Here is a 20920-nt window from a genome sequence, read left to right on the forward strand (position 1 = left end):
AAATTTCATTTTTGTAAGTGAAAACTTCATAAGGAAAAAAAAGCACTTGTAAATTAAAATGGTCATTCAACAGTTATCAATAGAGCAACTTATAAATGTTATGTATGTAAATTGGGTACATCTTGCTGAGAACCACAGAAAAAATGATTTTTGAATCTTGAACAATGATTTTAGCAGACACTGTCATTATTGTTCACAGCACCTGTCTAATTTGGAAGGAACCCTTTAAAGAAAGCAATTTTTGATTCAGATATTAAATACATGTATTTCATTATGAAAATCCTTTAATACATCATTATACAACATCCAAAATTTATAAACATTTACATACAAAATTAATGACACAAATAACACATGTAATATTCATGCAATTCTTGATTTCCATAATTTCATAATTTATAAGTGAAAAATACAGTCTTCTTTTGATACTTCTCAGACCTGAATAAATGTCTGTATGAAATGAATTCTAGGTCTACTAAAACATACATAAAATAAACTTAAGAATATACTACATGAGATAATGAACATATTTCATACATTTTGATACTGCAGGTGACACAGAACATCAATCACATTTAAATATGAGCACATTATTTTGATACTACAGGTCACACAAAACATCAATCTCATTTAAATATGAGCACATTTTTGGCATCTCCTGAGTACTTAGAAATTAAAATCAGCTATTATTCTCACAGTCAATAAAACATGAACATATGTAATGTTCCACAAGACATGGAGAGAGGCTTGAAGTAAATACTGCATGGAGTCTTTGGCACAATAGCGAAGGTACTGTGGGAACAGTTACATTTCAGCTAAAGATGTTAATTTTGTGACACTTCTTTGTACATTAGAAATGTTTGACATAAGAGCTGTTACTGTGAAATGTGATTTGAAATAATATCATTTCCAGTTTTGAATTAACCTATAACTTCCCCAGCCATACAATTATTAGTTCTGAATAAATGTTTGAAGAAATGAGTGAATGATAATGTAACAAAATCAAAACTTCATCTTCATTTTACTGGAATTTGGACAGAGAAATTTGTATCTCACATAACATCATTTTCTAATGAAATATTATGTGCAGACTGCTGATCAACATTAACAGCTATGTGACAAACGTATCTACAGCTCAACGGAATGCAATTTGATGCCAAGCTTGCAAAACTAAAAACTTGTTCAGGTTTCACTCAGTTTAGATGTACTATGCACTAAGATAATTTGAAGTGGAGGTTTTGAAATGGATTGAAGAACCAATAAACCCACAAATTCTGTACACAAGGACACAATATGTTTCAACTGTGAGCCTGTTGAAAGTGTTATCACATCACCATTACAGTGTCATACAATCACTTAACCCAATCTGTGTTACCCACTCTCTCCAGACATAGATCAACAGTAATAACTATCAATACACTAGAAGTTTTTTTTCCTATCACCACAAAATTAAATTAGAAGCTCATCCAAATTTCCTGTACTGAATAAAAATAAATTCTTTTAATGTACTGGAGACAGAGTGTAATTACTCCCTCACTACCATAGCAGATCTCCACCTAATTTCTGAACACAATACAGCTGGAAAGTATAGAAAATTTCTGAAGAAACTTAGACTTTACCTGATTTTGGCTTGGAACATATGTTCATGAGTGATCAGCCTCATGACAAATACAAATATGAGAAAAAAAAAGACAATGATGTGAGACAGATATGATTTGGAATTGTACACTGTACACATAATTGTGATTATAATGGCACATGTCTGTAATCACAAGAATAGTTTCTCATGTCTGCAACAAAGCAACCAGTGCACAGGGTGCAAGTGAACCTCAAAAACTGTGTGTCAAGTGTTGTAGGGAGTCTGACATTACAAAATTCTATTGGGCAAAGCACACTGTGTACCCATGCAGCTGCTTCCAGTTTTAATGAGTCTTAAGTTTTTAAATTAAACTTACAAAGTCTTTGAGAACTAGTCTCTTAGGAAATTAATTGAAATAAATCTCTTGTAGGGTACAAGCCAACTTTCAACTACAAGTATAAAAATGAATGGGCACAATGAAAGCAAACATTCAGCTGTCACCCTCTTTCACCTTTTTCTTCAAATCCCCAACTAGCCATATCCTGCTATTTACATAATACATAAGACACTTGTATGAAAGTGAGCACTGCAGAAGTCAATGGAAGTTGCAGTCCATAAATTTTGTATTATGGCATTAGATATACTGTCTCACAGAGATTTAGTGCAATACAATCCCTATGAAATTACCTGAGCTTGATATTTGAACAAGCAAATTACAATTTAAGTTTTCTGACAGGTATGAAAATTATTACAGTACTTGTTTTTGTGTACCAATGGTAAATGGGCAAACAAGGAAGCAAAAGAGCAACAACACCAAATGTTTGTGATAGCAATGAAATTCAATATTTGTGAGAGTAACAGTACCAAATATTCCCAATGAAACAGGTGCAACATTTTCCATTTTCAATGTTGTCATTACAAATAGTAACTAAATACACTGAGGCAGTTATGTTACTTTGATGTTAGTCACAATAAAGTAGTATTGGAATTTACAATCTCTTCAATATCAAAATGTGTTTCAAAATAAATAACAGGAAAAGAACACTTTGTTTTAGGTACATATCAAAGATGAAGTATTTAATCCATCAGCAAAGCCACTGCTTCAGCTGCAAATCTTCAGTTTTTCTTTTAAGTGAGCCACGTAAGTTGTAACAGACTAGTATCTCCCTTCTTTCCATAAGTACCACGTTAATATATAAAATGCCAACTTATGGATATTGAACACACTTGTCTTGTCTCGCACCACTATAAAATCTTGAGGATAAAATAGCTCTAACTCAAGGTATTACAATCAAATTGTCCATCCCTCTTCCACATGGTAATATCTGCTCAAGATGACCACATCATTTATTAAACAGAAATGGGTCTCATTGACTTACCCATTACACTTGTTACTAAAGTTCTCTGGCAATGAGCCAACAGCAGATCACAATGAACCACTTCACATAGATATCTAACACTTCTTGATAATACTAACGATGTGGACAATACATTAAACATGGATGTGTCAGCACCCTCCATTCACCAACAATGCATTTTCACTTGTAGAACAGTCAGTCAACACATATAACACTCATTTTACACATATAGCACCCAATACATCAAGTAATATAAACTATATTTATGGTACACAGTGGCTGCAAACTAATAAGGAATGTTGTATAATGGTTAAGCAGGTTTCCTAACAATTGACAGTTTCACTCAGACTCAACAAAATTTCAGTAATCTTCAAATTTAGATTAAGGAAAAGCACACTGACACAACATTTAGAATTTTAAAAAACACAATAAGATATTCATAGACACTATGACTTAATCAGTGGATTTCTTTTTGTGGTGATCTTCATCGCTCATATGTTTTCCTTCTGCTGTTTTACTTGGGGAATCTTCTGTCAGTTTGTCACACTGGGGATAAAAAACTGCAATTAATGTAGAAGACACAAAAATATTGCTGCTACTTAAAAGAGAACATACCGACATACAATAGTCAACTGGTAAAAATAATATCAGGAAATGGGATTAAATACAGAAACTTAGCTCCAAATTTGCATCTTATGCAGGCACATGTTAAAGATTATACATAAACTTGAAAATCATTAGTACAAGTTTTGTTCTAAAGTTAATCACAGCAAAATGAAGTTATCTGTGCATTGAACTGCAGGATTACAGAATACTTCTATGGGTAAAATATTATGCATGCACAGATAGTAAGTAAAAATTCGAGCTCACATATTTTGATTCCACGATTCAAATAACAATATTGCAGAGAACACTATACATGTTCCAACACAAAAAAAAAGTGTAACTGCTACCAGCTTCAATGAAAGCCACCATACAGTTACACATTGTTACACTAAAATTAGTGTTATAAATATATGCTTGAATCTGCAAAAACAGTGAAAAAATCATTACATACATATATAGTTTTGAAACAACTGCCATGCTCTTCGTATGCTACATACAGTTTATTCACTGACATTTTTCAAATGCAGAATGTTGAACTTAGCAGATCCTGGACATACTTTGAAGCTCTTAACAACCTAGTACAATACATTTTACTTATTCCAGAATGAGATTTTCACTCTGCAGTGGAGCATGCACTGATAAGAAACTTCCTGGCAGATTAAAACTGTGTGGCCGACCGAGACTCGAACTCGGGACCTTTGCCTTTTGCGGGCACATGCTCTACCATCTGAGCTACTGAAGCACAACTCATGCTCGGTCCTTGCTTCGCAGGAGAGCTTCTGTAAAGTTAGGACGGTAGGAGACGAGATACTGGCAGAAGTAAAGCTGTGAGGAACGGGCGTGAGTCGTGCTTCGGTAGCTCAGATGGTAGAGCACTTGCCCGCGAAAGGCAAAGGTCCCGAGTTCAAGTCTCGGTCAGGCACACAGTTTTAATCTGCCAGGAAGTTTCAGTTTACTTATTAATTAGAAGAAGAAAAATGCAGAAGTTGCCGTGACTACACTTATGGGGGGCAGTCAAATGAAAATGAGGCAGAGGGAAAAAGGTAAGTAAACTGTTTATTATTTGAAAAGTAATAACTGTTAATACATTTATCCCATAGTGAGGCAAGATGGTCAATGCCTTCATGTAAAAATGTTTGCGATTGCCTACAGAACCATGAGCATGTATAGGTGGGCAACACTTCATCTGAAGTAAAGCGATGGCCATAGAAACCTATCTTTAGGGCTCCAAAAATATGGAAATTTCATGATGAGAGATCACAGCTGTATGGAGGATGTGTAAGGACTTCCCAGAGAAACTTCTGCAGCATAACTGAAATAACCTTTACAACATGTGTGTAGCCCTTAAGCTACCAAAGTTGTTTGGATTACACTGCAGAAGTTTCACTGGGGAGCCTTTACATAGCCTCCATACAGATGCAATACCTCACCATGCAACTTCATATTTTTGGAGCCTTGAAGATGGACATTCATGGCTGTCAACTTCAGACGAAGCGGTGCACACCTGGGTACAATCATGGTTCCGTAGGCAACTGCAAACATTTTTCCATGAAGGCATTGACCATCTTACCTCACAATAGGATAAATGCATTAAAAGTTATTGTGATTACTTTTGAAATAATAAACATGTTACTTACTTGTTTCCATCTTTTTTGTTTTCATTTGACTTCCACTTATACAGAAGGAGAAAACGATGACACACTGGATAGTCTGAACTGATACCTAGATCTAACAGTCTGCTGAGGTGTTTTCTCAGTAGTATTAAAGAAATATTAGTGGTAACAAGAATGAGCCAAATAGACTTATGGCTAGTCTTCGGTGATGACGTCCTTGGCTTCAATGTTTTTTACTTCTTCTCATGTAGAACAGTGTAAAAAAAAGTCTTGCTTTCAAGTCTGCATGTACCACTTTTATCATGAGCAAGTAACTGAGAGGCAGTAATTCCCTGGGATTTTCCTTTCATAGGGGTCAACCAACAATTGGCAAGCATATGGTATAATGCTGTCACAGCCGGAGAAATCACAGATGCATATATTTGATGGTTTATGTTCTGATGTGATGGTGTTGAGCTTCAAGTAACCATATACTTGTGGCACTGACCTTGTCTCTGGTCTTTTTGGCATGTTCACACAGCATTCCTCACCATATAATATTTAAATTACCACAATACATGGAAGTCAATTCAGGACAATACTGAAAGCTTGAGGTATAATGCAAATTGGACGGGGCAAGAGATAAATATGTTTTATTCAATGATGAAATCTAAACATTTTGTTTAATGAATATTGTGGAAATGTATACTCTTACAAATCTATTGTGATTCACAGATTATTAATGAATGAAGGAGACGTCTCACTGAAAGGTAGAAGCACTGCATCATCGATAAGTATGCAAACAAAAGGTACAGAGCTTTGCTAGCTTTTGGAATGAACTGCCTTTTTCGAGCTTGAAGGAAAAACATGCAGTCAAACACATACACACACTCACTCTCATGCACATGCCTGTCTCCCTATATTGTGCTCAGTCGCCTGCTAGCTCTTGCCTGGCCCATGGTGGGTGTACTCTGGTGAGGTGTGGGTGCAGGGTGGGGTTAGGTGGGGGTGCAGTGTGGGGTGGGGCAAGGGATGGTTAGAAGTTGGGGGGAGAGGGGAGAGGGAAGAGGTTGGGGGGAAGTGTCTAACGGTTTGTAGGAGGGTGGGAATCCATCTGTGGGCTAGCTGGGAGTGCAGGTAGAGGGGGCATGTGCCAGTTGGCTAGGCACGTGATTTCACAGACTAGGGCATGAGACAAAAGCACTCATTCTGAAAGCTAGCAAAGCTCTATAGCTTCTGTTTGTGTACCTATTGATGATGCAGCACTTCTGCCCTTCAGTGAGTCATCTCCTTTATTCCTAAATAGCTCGTAATTCTCAACCAGAACTTTCCATACATTATTATACTGCCTAGTGGCTCTCCTCAATCCAAACCTCATGTTGTCCATCCTTTGTTACTGTCTCCTTAATCTAGCTACCACTCTATTGTCTGTCCCTTTCTTTCTCTTATGTTTCTGCCCTCTCACCTTTATGACACACTCCATAATGGCCACTCCATGTGCAATGTGACTCCCGATAACAGCATAACACATTTATAGCAACACAAATTTCTTCCCTCCTTCACATATTGCTCCCAATTTGCCTGTCCTTGTTTCCTTTTTATCTCTTATGTGTGATGATAAATCATGGGCAATCAAATTTATTGTGTGTGCATGATGATATATCAAGCACAATAAGATATACTTCAGTCACAATACTACCCTCTGACCCCATCACAATTCCTTTCACTCCTTACACCCGTCAACGTGATTCAACTCCCCCTGCAATCACCTGACACCTTTATTAGCCATTTCCACTGCCAACTTCTTTCCCCAGTTAACCCCCCCCCCCCTCCTCCACAATGGAAACCTGCTCTATTTATCTGCATCAGTCAGAAAAATTTCTCTATCTGTAGCCAAAACCCTGTCCCACACCCTGTTCCTTAAATGCTGCCTAAGCCATGGAATCTCCCACCCCCCACCCCAATGGCCTAACCATAAAAATCTCTATTTCTGGATCCCACCCCTCCTTCCACAATAACCTTCACCTTTGCAGATTCCGTCAGCCCCTTTCCCTCATAAACGTGGTTCTACAAAAACATGTCTCTGTGGCACAGGCATAACTGAGCCACCTCTATTTCCTCAGCAAAATACTGGTACTATGCAATCCCAACCATATACACCTCATCACCCAAATTGAAATCCTTACACTTTAACACCTAGAAGAACATTCCAAACACCCCTCCACAATTTATCCATCCTGCTGACATCCTGCTCCCACCTTGGGGCACCACTATTCAACCCCAAACCTGCCCACAGTATTCCTCCTCATCAACCCTTCATAGCACCTAGACCCTGCCCGGCTGACCTTTTCAACCTCCCACATCCTCCAAAACCCCTACTAACACTCCACAAAATTCAGAGCCAAAACAATCTGAGAACACTGTTGTTAACCTCTCCACCAAAATCCTCACTTCACAGAAGTTTCAGTCCTATCCAAAGGCTTCACAGTCAGCCTTACTCCCAGTTTTAACCATGTTGAACTTGTGAAAGACCTACTCTCCTTCTCCCGCTCCCTACAGTGGAAACACTTCTTTTCCACAAACCAATCCAGTGAAAGCCAGTTCAATCCCAACATTGAACCCTGACTGCCCCACTTCATAACACATCCAACTGTGACCCTCCAATATGCCTGACTAACAATCCCCTATTCACCTTCCAGGAATTCGTAACTTCCAAGTTGACCTCACCATCCTTGCCCAGGTTCCTCCCTAAGAACAGCAACCTTTCAGCAGAAGAAAGGACTGCCCTACACAACTTAAAAATGGATCCTGACCTGATTATCCTCCCAGCAGACAAAGATTTCACCACTGTTGTCATGAACCAGAGTAACTACCTGGCAGAGGGCCTCTGCCAGTTGTCCGACATGTCCACCTACAAACTCTGCCAGAGTGACCCCATCCCAGAAGTCCAATATAACCTCCAATCAGTTCTGAAATCCTTAGGCCTTTCCCACAACCTCTCCTCAGAAACCATCTCCGTACTCACCTCAATAACAGACCACACACCCCCCTACACGCTCCCCAAAATTCACAAATCTAACAATCCTGGGTGCCCCATTGTGGCAGGTTACAGTGCTCCCACTGAAAGAATCTCACCCCTTGTTGACCAACATCTGCAACTGATTGCCCAAACCCTAGCCTCCCACATGAAAGATACCAGCACTGGTTCTCCACCATCCCCACACTCTTACATCCCAGGTCCCTACTCGTCACTGTTGATGCAGCCTCCTTATATACCAAATCCTTCATGCCCATGGCCTTGCAGCGATTAAACACTCTCTCTCCCAATGCCCTGCAGTGATGAGAGCTCCCTCGCCCAGTATGCTGAAGGCCTCACAAAGGCCTTTGCAGATAGGCAATATCCTCCAGACCTAATTCATAAACAGTTCTCCCACACCATATCCCTCCCACACACCTGATTCTCATATCCATCCCAAGAACCAACCACAAAGAAGTAACCTTCTTGTTACCCAATACCAACTGGGACTGGAACAACTGACCATCTCCTGGTCAGGCCTTTGATTATCTATCATCATGCCCGAAACTACCAAGAAACTTACATCCCCTCCAAAAGTGGAGTTCCGCCACCCACCCAACTTCCACAACATCCTAGTCCATCCCTACACCACTTACACCCCCCGTCCCCTGCCACAGGGATCCTACACCCAGATGCAGGACCTGCCCAAACCACACACTCAGACCACCTACTCCAGTTCTGTCACAGGCGTATCCTAACCCTGTCAGAGGCCAGGCCACGTGTGAAAGCAGCTATGTTATACACTCCTGGAAATTGAAATAAGAACACCGTGAATTCATTGTCCCAGGAAGGGGAAACTTTATTGACACATTCCTGGGGTCAGATACATCACATGATCACACTGACAGAACCACAGGCACATAGACACAGGCAACAGAGCATGCACAATGTCGGCACTAGTACAGTGAATATCCACCTTTCGCAGCAATGCAGGCTGCTATTCTCCCATGGAGACGATCGTAGAGATGCTGGATGTAGTCCTGTGGAACGGCTTGCCATGCCATTTCCACCTGGCGCCTCAGTTGGATCAGCGTTCGTGCTGGACGTGCAGACCGCGTGAGACGACGCTTCATCCAGTCCCAAACATGCTCAATGGGGGACAGATCCGGAGATCTTGCTGGCCAGGGTAGTTGACTTACACCTTCTAGAGCACGTTGGGTGGCACAGGATACATGCGGACGTGCATTGTCCTGTTGGAACAGCAAGTTCCCTTGCCGGTCTAGGAATGGTAGAATGATGGGTTCGATGACGGTTTGGATGTACCGTGCACTATTCAGTGTCCCCTCGACGATCACCAGTGGTGTACGGCCAGTGTAGGAGATCGCTCCCCACACCATGATGCCGGGTGTTGGCCCTATGTGCCTCGGTCGTATGCAGTCCTGATTGTGGTGCTTACCTGCACGGCGCCAAACACGCATACGACCATCATTGGCACCAACACAGAAGCGACTCTCATCACTGAAGACGACACGTCTCCATTCATCCCTCCATTCATGCCTGTCGCGACACCACTGGAGGCGGGCTGCACGATGTTGGGGCGTGAGCGGAAGACGGCCTAACAGTGTGCGGGACCGTAGCCCAGCTTCATGGAGACGGTTGCGAATGGTCCTCGCCGATACCCCAGGAGCAACAGTGTCCCTAATTTGCTGGGAAGTGGCGGTGCGGTCCCCTACGGCACTGCGTAGGATCCTACGGTCTTGGCGTGCATCCGTGCGTCGCTGCGGTCCGGTCCCAGGTCGACGGGCACGTGCACCTTCCGCCGACCACTGGCGACAACACCGATGTACTGTGGAGACCTCACGCCCCACGTGTTGAGCAATTCGGCGGTACGTCCACCCGGCCTTCCGCATGCCCACTATACGCCCTCGCTCAAAGTCCGTCAACTGCACGTACGGTTCACGTCCACGCTGTCGCGGCATGCTACCAGTGTTAAAGACTGCGATGGAGCTCCGTATGCCATGGCAAACTGGCTGACACTGACGGCCGCAGTGTACAAATGCTACGCAGCTAGCGCCATTCGATGGCCAACACCGCGGTTCCTGGTGTGTCCGCTGTGCCGTGCGTGTGATCATTGCTTGTACAGCCCTCTCGCAGTGTCCGGAGCAAGTATGGTGGGTCTGACACACCGGTGTCAATGTGCTCTTTTTTCCATTTCCAGGAGTGTATAACAGCTCTGCTGCAACCACTGTACAGTGTTCTACATTGGTATGACAACCAATCAGCTGTCAACTAGAATGAATGCCCACTGCCAAATTGTCACAATAAGCAAGGTGGACACAGTGGCACAACATGCAGCAGAGCACAGAATGTGAGATCTCAATGGCTTCTTCACAACCTCTGCCATTTAGATGTCCCCCACCACCACCAGGTTTTTTTATCTGTGTGTGTGTGTGTACACCATCCCCTGCACCAGCAACCCCACCCAATTCGTGTCAGGTAGTCGCATGCTGCTATCTCATGCCCTAGACTGTAACTGTGTGCCTATCCGTCAGCCACCTGCCCCCTCTATCTGCACCCCAGCTGTGCCGCAATGGCTCCCCACTCTCACACCAGCTTCCCCCCAAACCCTTCTCTGCCTCCCACCTCTCTCCATCTCTCACCTCACCCTACCCCACACCCCCAGCTCATCACAGTACACTCACTGTGAGACAGGCAAGAGCTGGGAGTCAACTGAGCACAATTTAGAGAGACAGGCATGTGCATGTGAGCGAGTGTGTGTGTTCATGTGCATGTTTTTCCTTCAAGCTTGAAAAAGGTAGTTCATTCCAAAAGCTAGCAAAGCTCTGTACCTTTTGTTTGTGTACCTTTTGATGATGCAGTGCTTCTGGCTTCGGTGGGCTGTCTCCTTCATTCTTAAATAATTCATAATTCTCAACCAGAACTTTCCATGTGTTATCATTTCAGTTCACAGATAATCAAAATTTTTAAAAACATTCTAAATGGTATAGTGCATACTTAAAATCGGAATAACTATTTCCAAATTTCAGTAAATATTCACACAGAGGTACACAATATTTTAAAGTTCCATTAAATCTGCTGCAAAATATACTGCTAAGATATCAGTAATATAACAAATACACTGATAGGTCAGTTAAACAGGAAATTATGCATAGTTGGCAAGATGTATGAGACAGGAAAAAAACACCTCACACTTCAAAAAGAATATAATAATTCTAATCTCAAAGAAAGCAGGTGTGAAAAATACTGAACTATCAGTTTAGTAAGTCATGGCTGCAAAATACTAACAAGAATTCTTTACAGATGAATGGAAAAACTGGTAGAAGCTGACCTTCGGGAAGATCAGATTGGATTCAGTAGAAATGTAGAAACACATGAGGCAATACTGGCACTATGAGTTATCTTAGAAGGTAGATTACAGAAAAGCAAACCTAGATTTCTTGCATTTGTAGACTTAGAGAAAGCTTTTGATAATGTTGACTGGAATACTCGGGCCAAAGACAGGGAGCGAAAGGCTTTTTACAATTTGTACAGAAACCAGATGGCAGTTATAAGAGTCAAGGGGCATGAAAGGGAAGCAGTGGTTGGGAAGGTAGTGAGATAGGGTTGTAGCCTATCTCCAATGTTATTCAATCTACATAGTGAGCAAGCAGTAAAGGAAACCAAAAAAAAATTTGAAGTACAAATTAAAATCCATGGAAAAGAAATAAAAACTTCGAGGTTTGCTGATGACATTGTAATTCTGTCAGAGACAGCGAAGGACCTGGAAGAGCGGTTGAACAGAATTGACAGTGTCTTTATAGAAGAATATAAGATGAACATCAACAAAAGCAAAACGAGGATAATGGAATGTAGTCAAATTAAATCAGGTGATGCTGAGGGAATTATATTAGAAAATGAGACACTTAAAGTAGTAGATGAGTTTTGCTTTTTGGGGAGCAAAATAACTGATGATGGTCGAAGTAGAGAGGATATAAAATGTAGACTGGCAATGGCAAGGAAAGTGTTTCTGAAGAAGAGAAATTTGTTAACATTGACTATAGATTTAAGTGTCAGGAAGTCTTTTCTGAAAGCATGTGTATGGAGTGTAGCCATGTATGGAAGTGAAACGTGGACAATAAATAGTTTAGACAAGAAGAGAATAGAAGCTTTCAAAATGTGGTACTACAGAAGAATGCTGAAGATTAAATGGGTAGATCATGTAACTAATAAGGAGGTACTGCATAGAATTGGGGAGAAGAGGAATTTGTGGCACAAATTGACTATAAGATGGGATCGGCTGGTAGGACATGTTCTGAGGCATCAAGGGATCATCAATTTAGTATTGGAGGGAAGCATGAAGGGTAAAAATCATAAAGGGAGATCAAGAGATGAATACACTAAACAGATTCAGAAGGATGTAGTTTGCAGAAGTTACTCAGAGATGAAGAAGCTTGCACAGTATAGAGTAGCTTGGAGAGCTGCGTCAAATCAGTCCCTGGACTGAAGGCCACAACAACAACAACAACAATAAAAACAACAATTAATAATTTCATGTAATTCATTCTAATTTTCATTATGGCTCTCATTCATATAAACAGAGGGGTTCACACTGTGTGACCGTATATGTTTCTAAATTTTTGACCAACAACATTTTCTATAAATTAAAATCACATTACTTCTTGTAGTTCATCATAAACAGTAAAATCCAATATTGACAAATTTTAAAGCATAATGCAGTTTTCAAAATAAGTTTGTTCTTACACCATTCTATAAGTAGTCAGATGTCAACCAAAACTGCCAGTCCATGGTTTGGAAGTACACGAGTAATGTCTATGATCATGTGTGCTTTCAGTGTTGGCTCATGCCACATACATATCCATTCTGTACATGAAGATTTGCATACCGGTCAATGCAGAACTCAAAAACTGTAATTTTTAATTACTTTTAAGTGAATTTTGTAATTTGAATGAATTAATAATTTCATTGAAATGTGTTGAATCAACAAGTACTCTGTAATGTAATTGTCAACAGGTTGTGTGACCATTGAGAATGGTGAATCTAATTAGTGACCGACGTAATTGAACTACTACCATGTGATCTTCTTCTATAAACCCATGCAAGATAGTGTTAATTGTGACCTTTGATGGTTTTGCACAAAAGTGAACTGTTTATTTTGTACCACAATAGAACAAGTAACTTCACCATTGTAATTGTGGGCCCTGTTTTCGGATAGTTGTGCGAATATTTTTTTGTAATATAAAACAGATGACCAAAATTAATGACTGAACTTTGAAAAGCATAAAATGTGTGTGGTGAGGTTATCTAAAATACGGTGTTGTGTACATTGTTATGCAAACACCATCTGACACTCATTTAAACTTTCAGCTTTGAGGTGATCAAGATTGGTGCTACTTCAAGTGACTATGAAATGCAAGTCAGTACCGCCACAAAGTGTACTGGGATTTGTATCTTCTGAACATACTAGCAAATTAGTTATTTAACAAATTTTAGAATGAGGTTTTTTTTAAACATGCATGACACATTTAAACTAATGTTGAATAATGTTATTTTCCTGAGATTGCCTGTTTTGTCATAAAGTGTGATTACACGTACCGAATTAAGTAGTTGATCTTGAATGTCAGAAGACTGGCCACCAAAAGCTTTCATTGAACTTGAGTTTAATTGTGTTTTCCCACAGGTATTTATTTATTTATTTATTCCATGTGATCTGATGATACACAGTGTGTTGCAGATGTTGGAAAATATCAGTTAACATTGTTAACATATATTAACATAGGCCTATAGTATCCTAATGTATTATATTGCTCAATGTTTTAATTTAACACAAATAGCAAGATTACTGTTCTAAGTATTCATTTACAGAGTAAAAACAGTGACACAACAAATATGACTTCACAGCTTTGCTAAATTTTATGTTGTCTTCAATGGACTTAATACTAGTGGGAAGATTGTTGAACAGTTGGAGGCCCATGTGTAAAGCTCCCTTTTTACACAGTTGAGTGTTTGTGCATATAACATGCAGATTTGCATTTTCCTGCTGTTGTGTTCATGTATTTCATTATTTTTTATGACTCTGGTGTCAGTTGGCACTATGTGGTTTCTGAAAAATTTTTGAGTCTCAAGAATGTAGAGGCAAGGTAGTGTAAAGATTTCCAACTTTCTGAAGATGGGTTTGCAGGAGTCTCTGGGTTTGCTCCCAGTAATAATCCTCATTGCTATCTTCTGGATTCTGAATGTGCTCAGAGCAGTTTGAGAATTTCCCCCAGAATATTACACCATATTTTAGGTGGGCTTGTATTTAAGTGTAGTAATCGCTGGTTAATGTTTTCAGACTAGCACATCATTTCAGTACACTCAATGCATAACAGCCAATACAAATCCTGGCACTTACCTTTCCTGTATGTGTATTCCATTTCAGGTTATCTTGAACCCACAGACCCAGGAATTTGAAAACAGTGTCAGTATCTATTGGCTGGTTATTTACAGTGACAAATGGCTGAGAGAAATTTGCATTTTGTGTTGTGTAAAAGTTCATGGAAGCTGTCTTTTTGGTGTTGATAGTTAATCTGTTGATTTTATCCCAGTTGCTGAGTTGTTCAGTGGCCAAGTTCACAGCTTTTTGCACAGCATCTGTATTCTCCTCTTTGAGGAGTACAGTTGTGTCATCAGCAAATATCATTATTTTGTGTGCATCAACAGTCAGGCTCAAGTCATTAATATACACTCCTGGAAATGGAAAAAAGAACACATTGACACCGGTGTGTCAGACCCACCAGACTTGCTCCGGACACTGCGAGAGGGCTGCACAAGCAATGATCACACGCACGGCACAGCGGACACACCAGGAACCGCGGTGTTGGCCGTCAAATGGCGCTAGCTGCACAGCATTTGTGCACCGCCGCCGTCAGTGTCAGCCAGTTTGCCGTGGCATACGGAGCTCCATCGCAGTCTTTAACACTGGTAGCATGCCGCGACAGCGTGGACATGAACCGTATGTGCAGTTGACGGACTTTGAGCGAGGGCGTATAGTGGGCATGCGGGAGGCCGGGTGGACGTACCGCCAAATTGCTCAACACGTGGGGCGTGAGGTCTCCACAGTACATCGATGTTGTCGCCAGTGGTCGGCGGAAGGTGCACATGCCCGTCGACCTGGGACCGGACCGCAGCGACGCACGGATGCACGCCAAGACCGAAGGATCCTACGCAGTGCCATAGGGGACCGCACCGCCACTTCCCAGCAAATTAGGGACACTGTTGCTCCTGGGGTATCGGCGAGGACCATTCGCAACCATCTCCATGAAGCTGGGCTACGGTCCCGCACACCGTTAGGCCATCTTCTGCTCACGCCCCAACATCGTGCAGCCCGCCTCCAGGCGTGAATGGAGGGACGAATGGAGACGTGTCGTCTTCAGCGATGAGAGTCGCTTCTGCCTTGGTGCCAATGATGGTCGTATGCGTGTTTGGTGCCGTGCAGGTGAGCGCCACAATCAGGACTGCATACGACCGAGGCACACAGGACCAACACCTGGCATCATGGTGTGGGGAGCGATCTCCTACACTTGCCGTACACCACTGGTGATCGTTGAGGGGACACTGAATAGTGCACGGTACATCCAAACCGTCATCGAACCCATCGTTCTACCATTCCTAGACCGGCAAGGGAACTTGCTGTTCCAACAGGACAATGCACGTCCGCATGTATCCCGTGCCACCCAACGTGCTCTAGAAGGTGTAAGTCAACTACCCTGGCCAGCAATATCACCGGATCTGTCCCCCATTAAGCATGTTTGGGACTGGATGAAGCGTCGTCTCACGCGGTCTGCACGTCCAGTACGAACGCTGATCCAACTGAGGCGCCAGGTGGAAATGGCATGGCAAGCCATTCCACAGGACTACATCCAGCATCTCTACGATCGTCTCCATGGGAGAATAGCAGCCTGCATTGCTGCGAAAGGTGGATATACACTGTACTAGTGCCGACATTGTGCATGCTCTGTTGCCTGTGTCTATGTGCCTGTGGTTCTGTCAGTGTGATCATGTGATGTATCTGACCCCAGGAATGTGTCAATAAAGTTTCCCCTTCCTGGGACAATGAATTCACGGTGTTCTTATTTCAATTTCCAGGAGTGTACATGAAGAAAAGTAGGGGTCCCAATACTGAACCCTGTGGAACACCTTGTTTTACAGTTTTATTACTTGATAGTATTTCGGTTATTGAGTTGCTTTGTCTATTAGTGTATTTCATGCTGACTCTCTGCATCCGATTGGTTAGGAATGTAGCAATCCAATTGTTTGCAATTCCTCTGATACCATATGCACGACAGCTTTGTTAATAGTCTAATTGTGGTGAAGCACAAAACATGAGATATAGGTCAGCTTTCCTTGGAGTCGGGTGTGGGTTTGGCAAACCTTGGGGACCCGAGGTGGTGAGTGCTGCCAGACTTCAGTAACTTATAAGCTGTAGGTATGGCTCAGGGATCTTTACATTATGGAACATTGCATTTCACAGGGAATGGCCAGACAATTAGGAGTGTTAAAACTGCTATTTGGAAAAATATTAATTTTGAGAGAGGGTTGTTTAGGTTTGAGTTATTACAGAGTTACTTTGGATCACCTGCTCCATCTCAGTTGCATTGCCACTGTGCAGCTGATGCAGATCCCTGGCCTTTCCTCACATGATATGCTGCAACTCATTAATGAAGAGCAACAGGTGGAATCTACATTTATCAGCCAGTACATTATGACCCCTACCCACTGCAACATTGGATGTCACCTGGTGATGTTGTGGGCACAACATGGTAACAAAGGTATGCAAGCAGAGCAGACATGGATGGGGGATCACACTAGAGAAGGTATGGCCTGAAAAAGGAGAAATCCTTGACATAAGCAACTTTGACAAAGGGCAGATTATTATTATGCAGAGCCTGTGAATGATTATCTGAAAAATGGCAAAAGTTGGTCAACAGCAAAACTATCACTAGGCTCTAAATCGTTGAGTGTCCATGAATCCTCACAGAACATGGGGTTCAGAGGCTTGTCTGCTCTGTAAAGTAGTACAGATGGTGATCTGTGGCATCTCTGTTGAAAGAGCACACTGCTGGTGCATGCACAAGTGTTTCGGAGCACACCATTCATCGTACATTGTTGAACATGGAGCTCCGCAGCAGACCATACCCATGTGTTCACATGTTGATCCAAAGCCATCACCAATTAAGACTGCAATGGGCACAGGACCATCAGGATTTGCCTGTAGCTCGATGGAGATGTGTCGGCTGTATGGGTGAATACCTTTTTTGGTACACTACGTCGATGGTCATTTGCACAAAAGCCGTCACTGAGGCGAATGGTGGCTTAAAATGTGCAGTATGCCATGAGTGAAAGCTGATGCGAGCAGTATTACACTATGGGAGACATTCTCCTGCACTTGCATGGGACCTGTGGTAGTAATTGAAGACATGCTGATAGCTGCGGGCCACTTGCATCCCTTCATGCTTGACGTCTTCCCCGACAGTGATGTCATCTTTCAGCAGTCTAATTGTCCATGTCTCAGAGTGAGAACCATGCTACAGTGGTTTGAGGAGAATTATACTGAACTCAAGATGATGTCTTGGTGACCAAATCTGCTTGATGTAAATCCTATGGAACCCATCTGTGTCACTATCTGGGACCTTTGCAGTACACCCAAATCAGCAGTCCATTATTTACACAAATTTCATGACCTGTACATAGACATCTAATGATACATACCTCCACAAACCTACCAACAAACTGTTGGATTGCTGATACACATAATCAGTGTTGTATTTCATCCCAAAGATGGTCAAATAAACTATTAAGCAGGTGGTCATGATGCTTTGGCTCATCAATGTATGCTCATGCTCATGGTTTCCAGAAGGCATTTGACATGGTGCCCCACTGCAGATGGATAATGAAGGTCAAAGCATACACATGGGGTTCCCAAACATGAGAATAGCTTCTTAAGTAACAGAACCCAGTATACTGTCCTTTATGGTCAGTGTTCATCATTGAAAAGTATATTGTGAAGAGTATCCAGGGAAGTGTGACAGAGCCACTCTTATCCTCCACATATATAAATGATCTGGTGAACAGTGTCAGCATCAATCTGAGGCTGTTTGCTGATGACACTGTGGTGTACAGGATGGTGTTGTCATTGAGTGACTGCAGGAGGATACGAGGTGACCTGGACAAAATTTCTAGTTGGCAGGAAATGGAAACTTGCTCTAAATCTAGATAAGTTTAAGTTAACACAGATGAGTAGGAAAAAGAATCTGATGATGTTTGAATGCAGCATTGGTAGTGTGCTGCTTGACAAATTCACATTTACTAAATATCAATATGTAACATTGCAAAGTGACATGAAATGGAACGAGCACTTGAGGGTGATAGTAGGGAAGTGAATGGTTGACTTTGGTTCATTCGTAGAAGTTTAGGGAAGTGTGGCTCATCTTTAAAGGAGACTGCATATAGAACAATCATGTGACCCATACTTGAGTACTGCTTGAGTGTTTGGGATTTCCAGTAGGTCAGATTAAAGGCAGACATTGAAGCAATTCCGAGGAAGCCCACCAGACTTGTTACTGGTAGATTAGATCTACACACAAATATTACATAGATGCTTTGTGAACTGAATGCATAGAATGAAGACAATGTTCTTTTTGTAGAACACTATTGAGAAATATGAAATACAGAAGTAAAAACTCCAACAGTCCAGATCAATAATTGTAATTTTATTTTTAAAAAAATTAATAAAATTATAATTAGCAATCTTTGCTGTTGAAGTTGGTACTTCTGTACTTCATATTACTTTAGATCACCCATATACTCACATGATGTTGACCGTATATGAACCACTTACTGCAGAAAGGCAACATGTACACATTTCCTACTTTTACAGTACAAACAAAAAACTGAATAAAACCTGTTTGATTCAGTTTGTCTCCTGGCATGTATTTCTTGTTTCTTGATGGAGATATACTTTCTTATTATATATGTGTAAAAGTCAAGCATGACACAAGGCAAAAGAGGGGATGGCTTTGTTGGTGTTGGGCTAATTCCCTTTCTGCAGTACATTGGATTTTCAAATTAATTTTAGGATTCAGTTACTTGTTTTAAAATAGAATTGTACATAGCCAGACACATGTTATTGTTCAAATATATTTCCTTTTTGTGGTAAACAATGCATTGAATGACTCAGAACCAAAATCAAGAAAAAACAGAAATTTATAAATTTTGGACTAGTTATCTTTCTGCAGTAATGATTCATGTACTATTTAAAAAGATGAGAGAACCTGCATTTGAAGCTGACTGCAGAACAATTCTAGTGCTCCCAATGTATGTTCTGCCTAAGGGCCATGAAGATAACATAAGATAAATTAGGACTTGTATGGAGGCATACAAACATTCATTTTTCCCTCACACTGTTTGCAAGTGGAACAGGAAAGGAAATGACTAGCAGTGGTACAAAGTACACTCCACCATGCACCATATGGTGACTTGTGAACTATTTATGAAGGTGTAGACAGATTCTTATTTCCCTCATTAGGAACTAACTCCAAGAAGTAATGAAAGTGCCTAAATTTCAGACATATGTCTGTGATGTGTAGGTCAGGCAGCTTGCAGGAAGTTGAATGGTTACTGTTTTCACAGCTCATCTGAGTATCAAAATGAGCAAAGCAAGCAATAGCAGTGTTGAGTTTTGAGACCAAGTAACACTGTAAATCTCACCACAACAATGGGAGAATTTCCCCCCATGTTTAGCACCATGGGCAGTAGAAGATCATTGGTAGAGTCATTGGAAAGTGGTGATAGTGAATGACTGTATGGCTTGATCATGACAATTTGAGTTTGAAATGATTCATCTGTGGATCATAAGAAAGTTTGCAGAATGAATTGGTTCACGGTTCAATTAAATTGCTAATCAGACAGCTCAGTAGAAAGCAGTGGTATGTGGTCTACTGCGAAGTTTGCTCCTAGTGGAGAAAGTTAACAGTAACAATAAATGGTTATTACCATCAGAAATGTCATATACGACAATCAAATCAGTTTCACTATTCATACCACGTTCTGCTTTAGAACAAGAAAGAAAGAAGAGATCTATGAGATGGCAAGCATCACTCCACCAAGGGACAGGCTGTCATCTGAAGTGGTTACTAGAATGAGGACCGGAATCTGCGGCCGCTCATTAGACCTCACAGGTGATATGGTCCACCATCTCCTGGACATAGTTCTGTTATTGAAAGATGGCCTGCTGGCTGTACCACAACCAATGTGCTCTTTGAACCAACCATCTTCGCAGTCTCTTGTTGACCACCATCTGAGTCAGCAGACAAATCCACACTGGCAAGTCGTCACTGGAATGCAAATCTGTGGCCACTTCCCACTTAACTGAGTCTGGAAAAGCTGTGGAGCAAAAACAAACGTCAATGGCTGAAATGACCCTGTAGCTGTAGAAAAGTCTGTCATCTGACCACAGTTCAAAAGGCACATATTCTCCGACTGGACAAGGCACTCGTTAGTTCGACACATGGAGCAAGTCATAGCTGAGCACCACATCACACTGTGTGCACTGAAGTCTTCCACGAGGAGAAATGAGCGGGGCAGTGCCAAGAAGATTTCTGTCAGTGCATCTGCTTTTAGTGGATCATGATGTGGAAGATACCAAGAACAGAGAGTGATTTTAACTGGTCTGAGAACTTTCACTGCAACTGCTAGTATGACCACGGTAAGT

General features: G+C 41.4%; 1 protein-coding gene across 1 annotated transcript in view; it reads right to left on the reverse strand.

The window, feature by feature from the left end:
- Window positions 1-312: 312 nt before the first annotated feature.
- The window catches only part of LOC126185053 (uncharacterized), a 904507-nt gene continuing 883899 nt past the window's right edge, over window positions 313-20920 (reverse strand). The window contains exon 37 of the mRNA XM_049927811.1: window positions 313-3483. Within this exon, the coding sequence (XP_049783768.1) occupies window positions 3391-3483 (93 nt within the window). The 3' untranslated portion in view covers window positions 313-3390. The remainder of the gene's footprint in view (window positions 3484-20920) is intronic.

Source organism: Schistocerca cancellata, chromosome 4 (genome assembly GCF_023864275.1).
Source record: "Schistocerca cancellata isolate TAMUIC-IGC-003103 chromosome 4, iqSchCanc2.1, whole genome shotgun sequence".
In the NCBI taxonomy this organism is placed as follows: domain Eukaryota; kingdom Metazoa; phylum Arthropoda; class Insecta; order Orthoptera; family Acrididae; genus Schistocerca; species Schistocerca cancellata.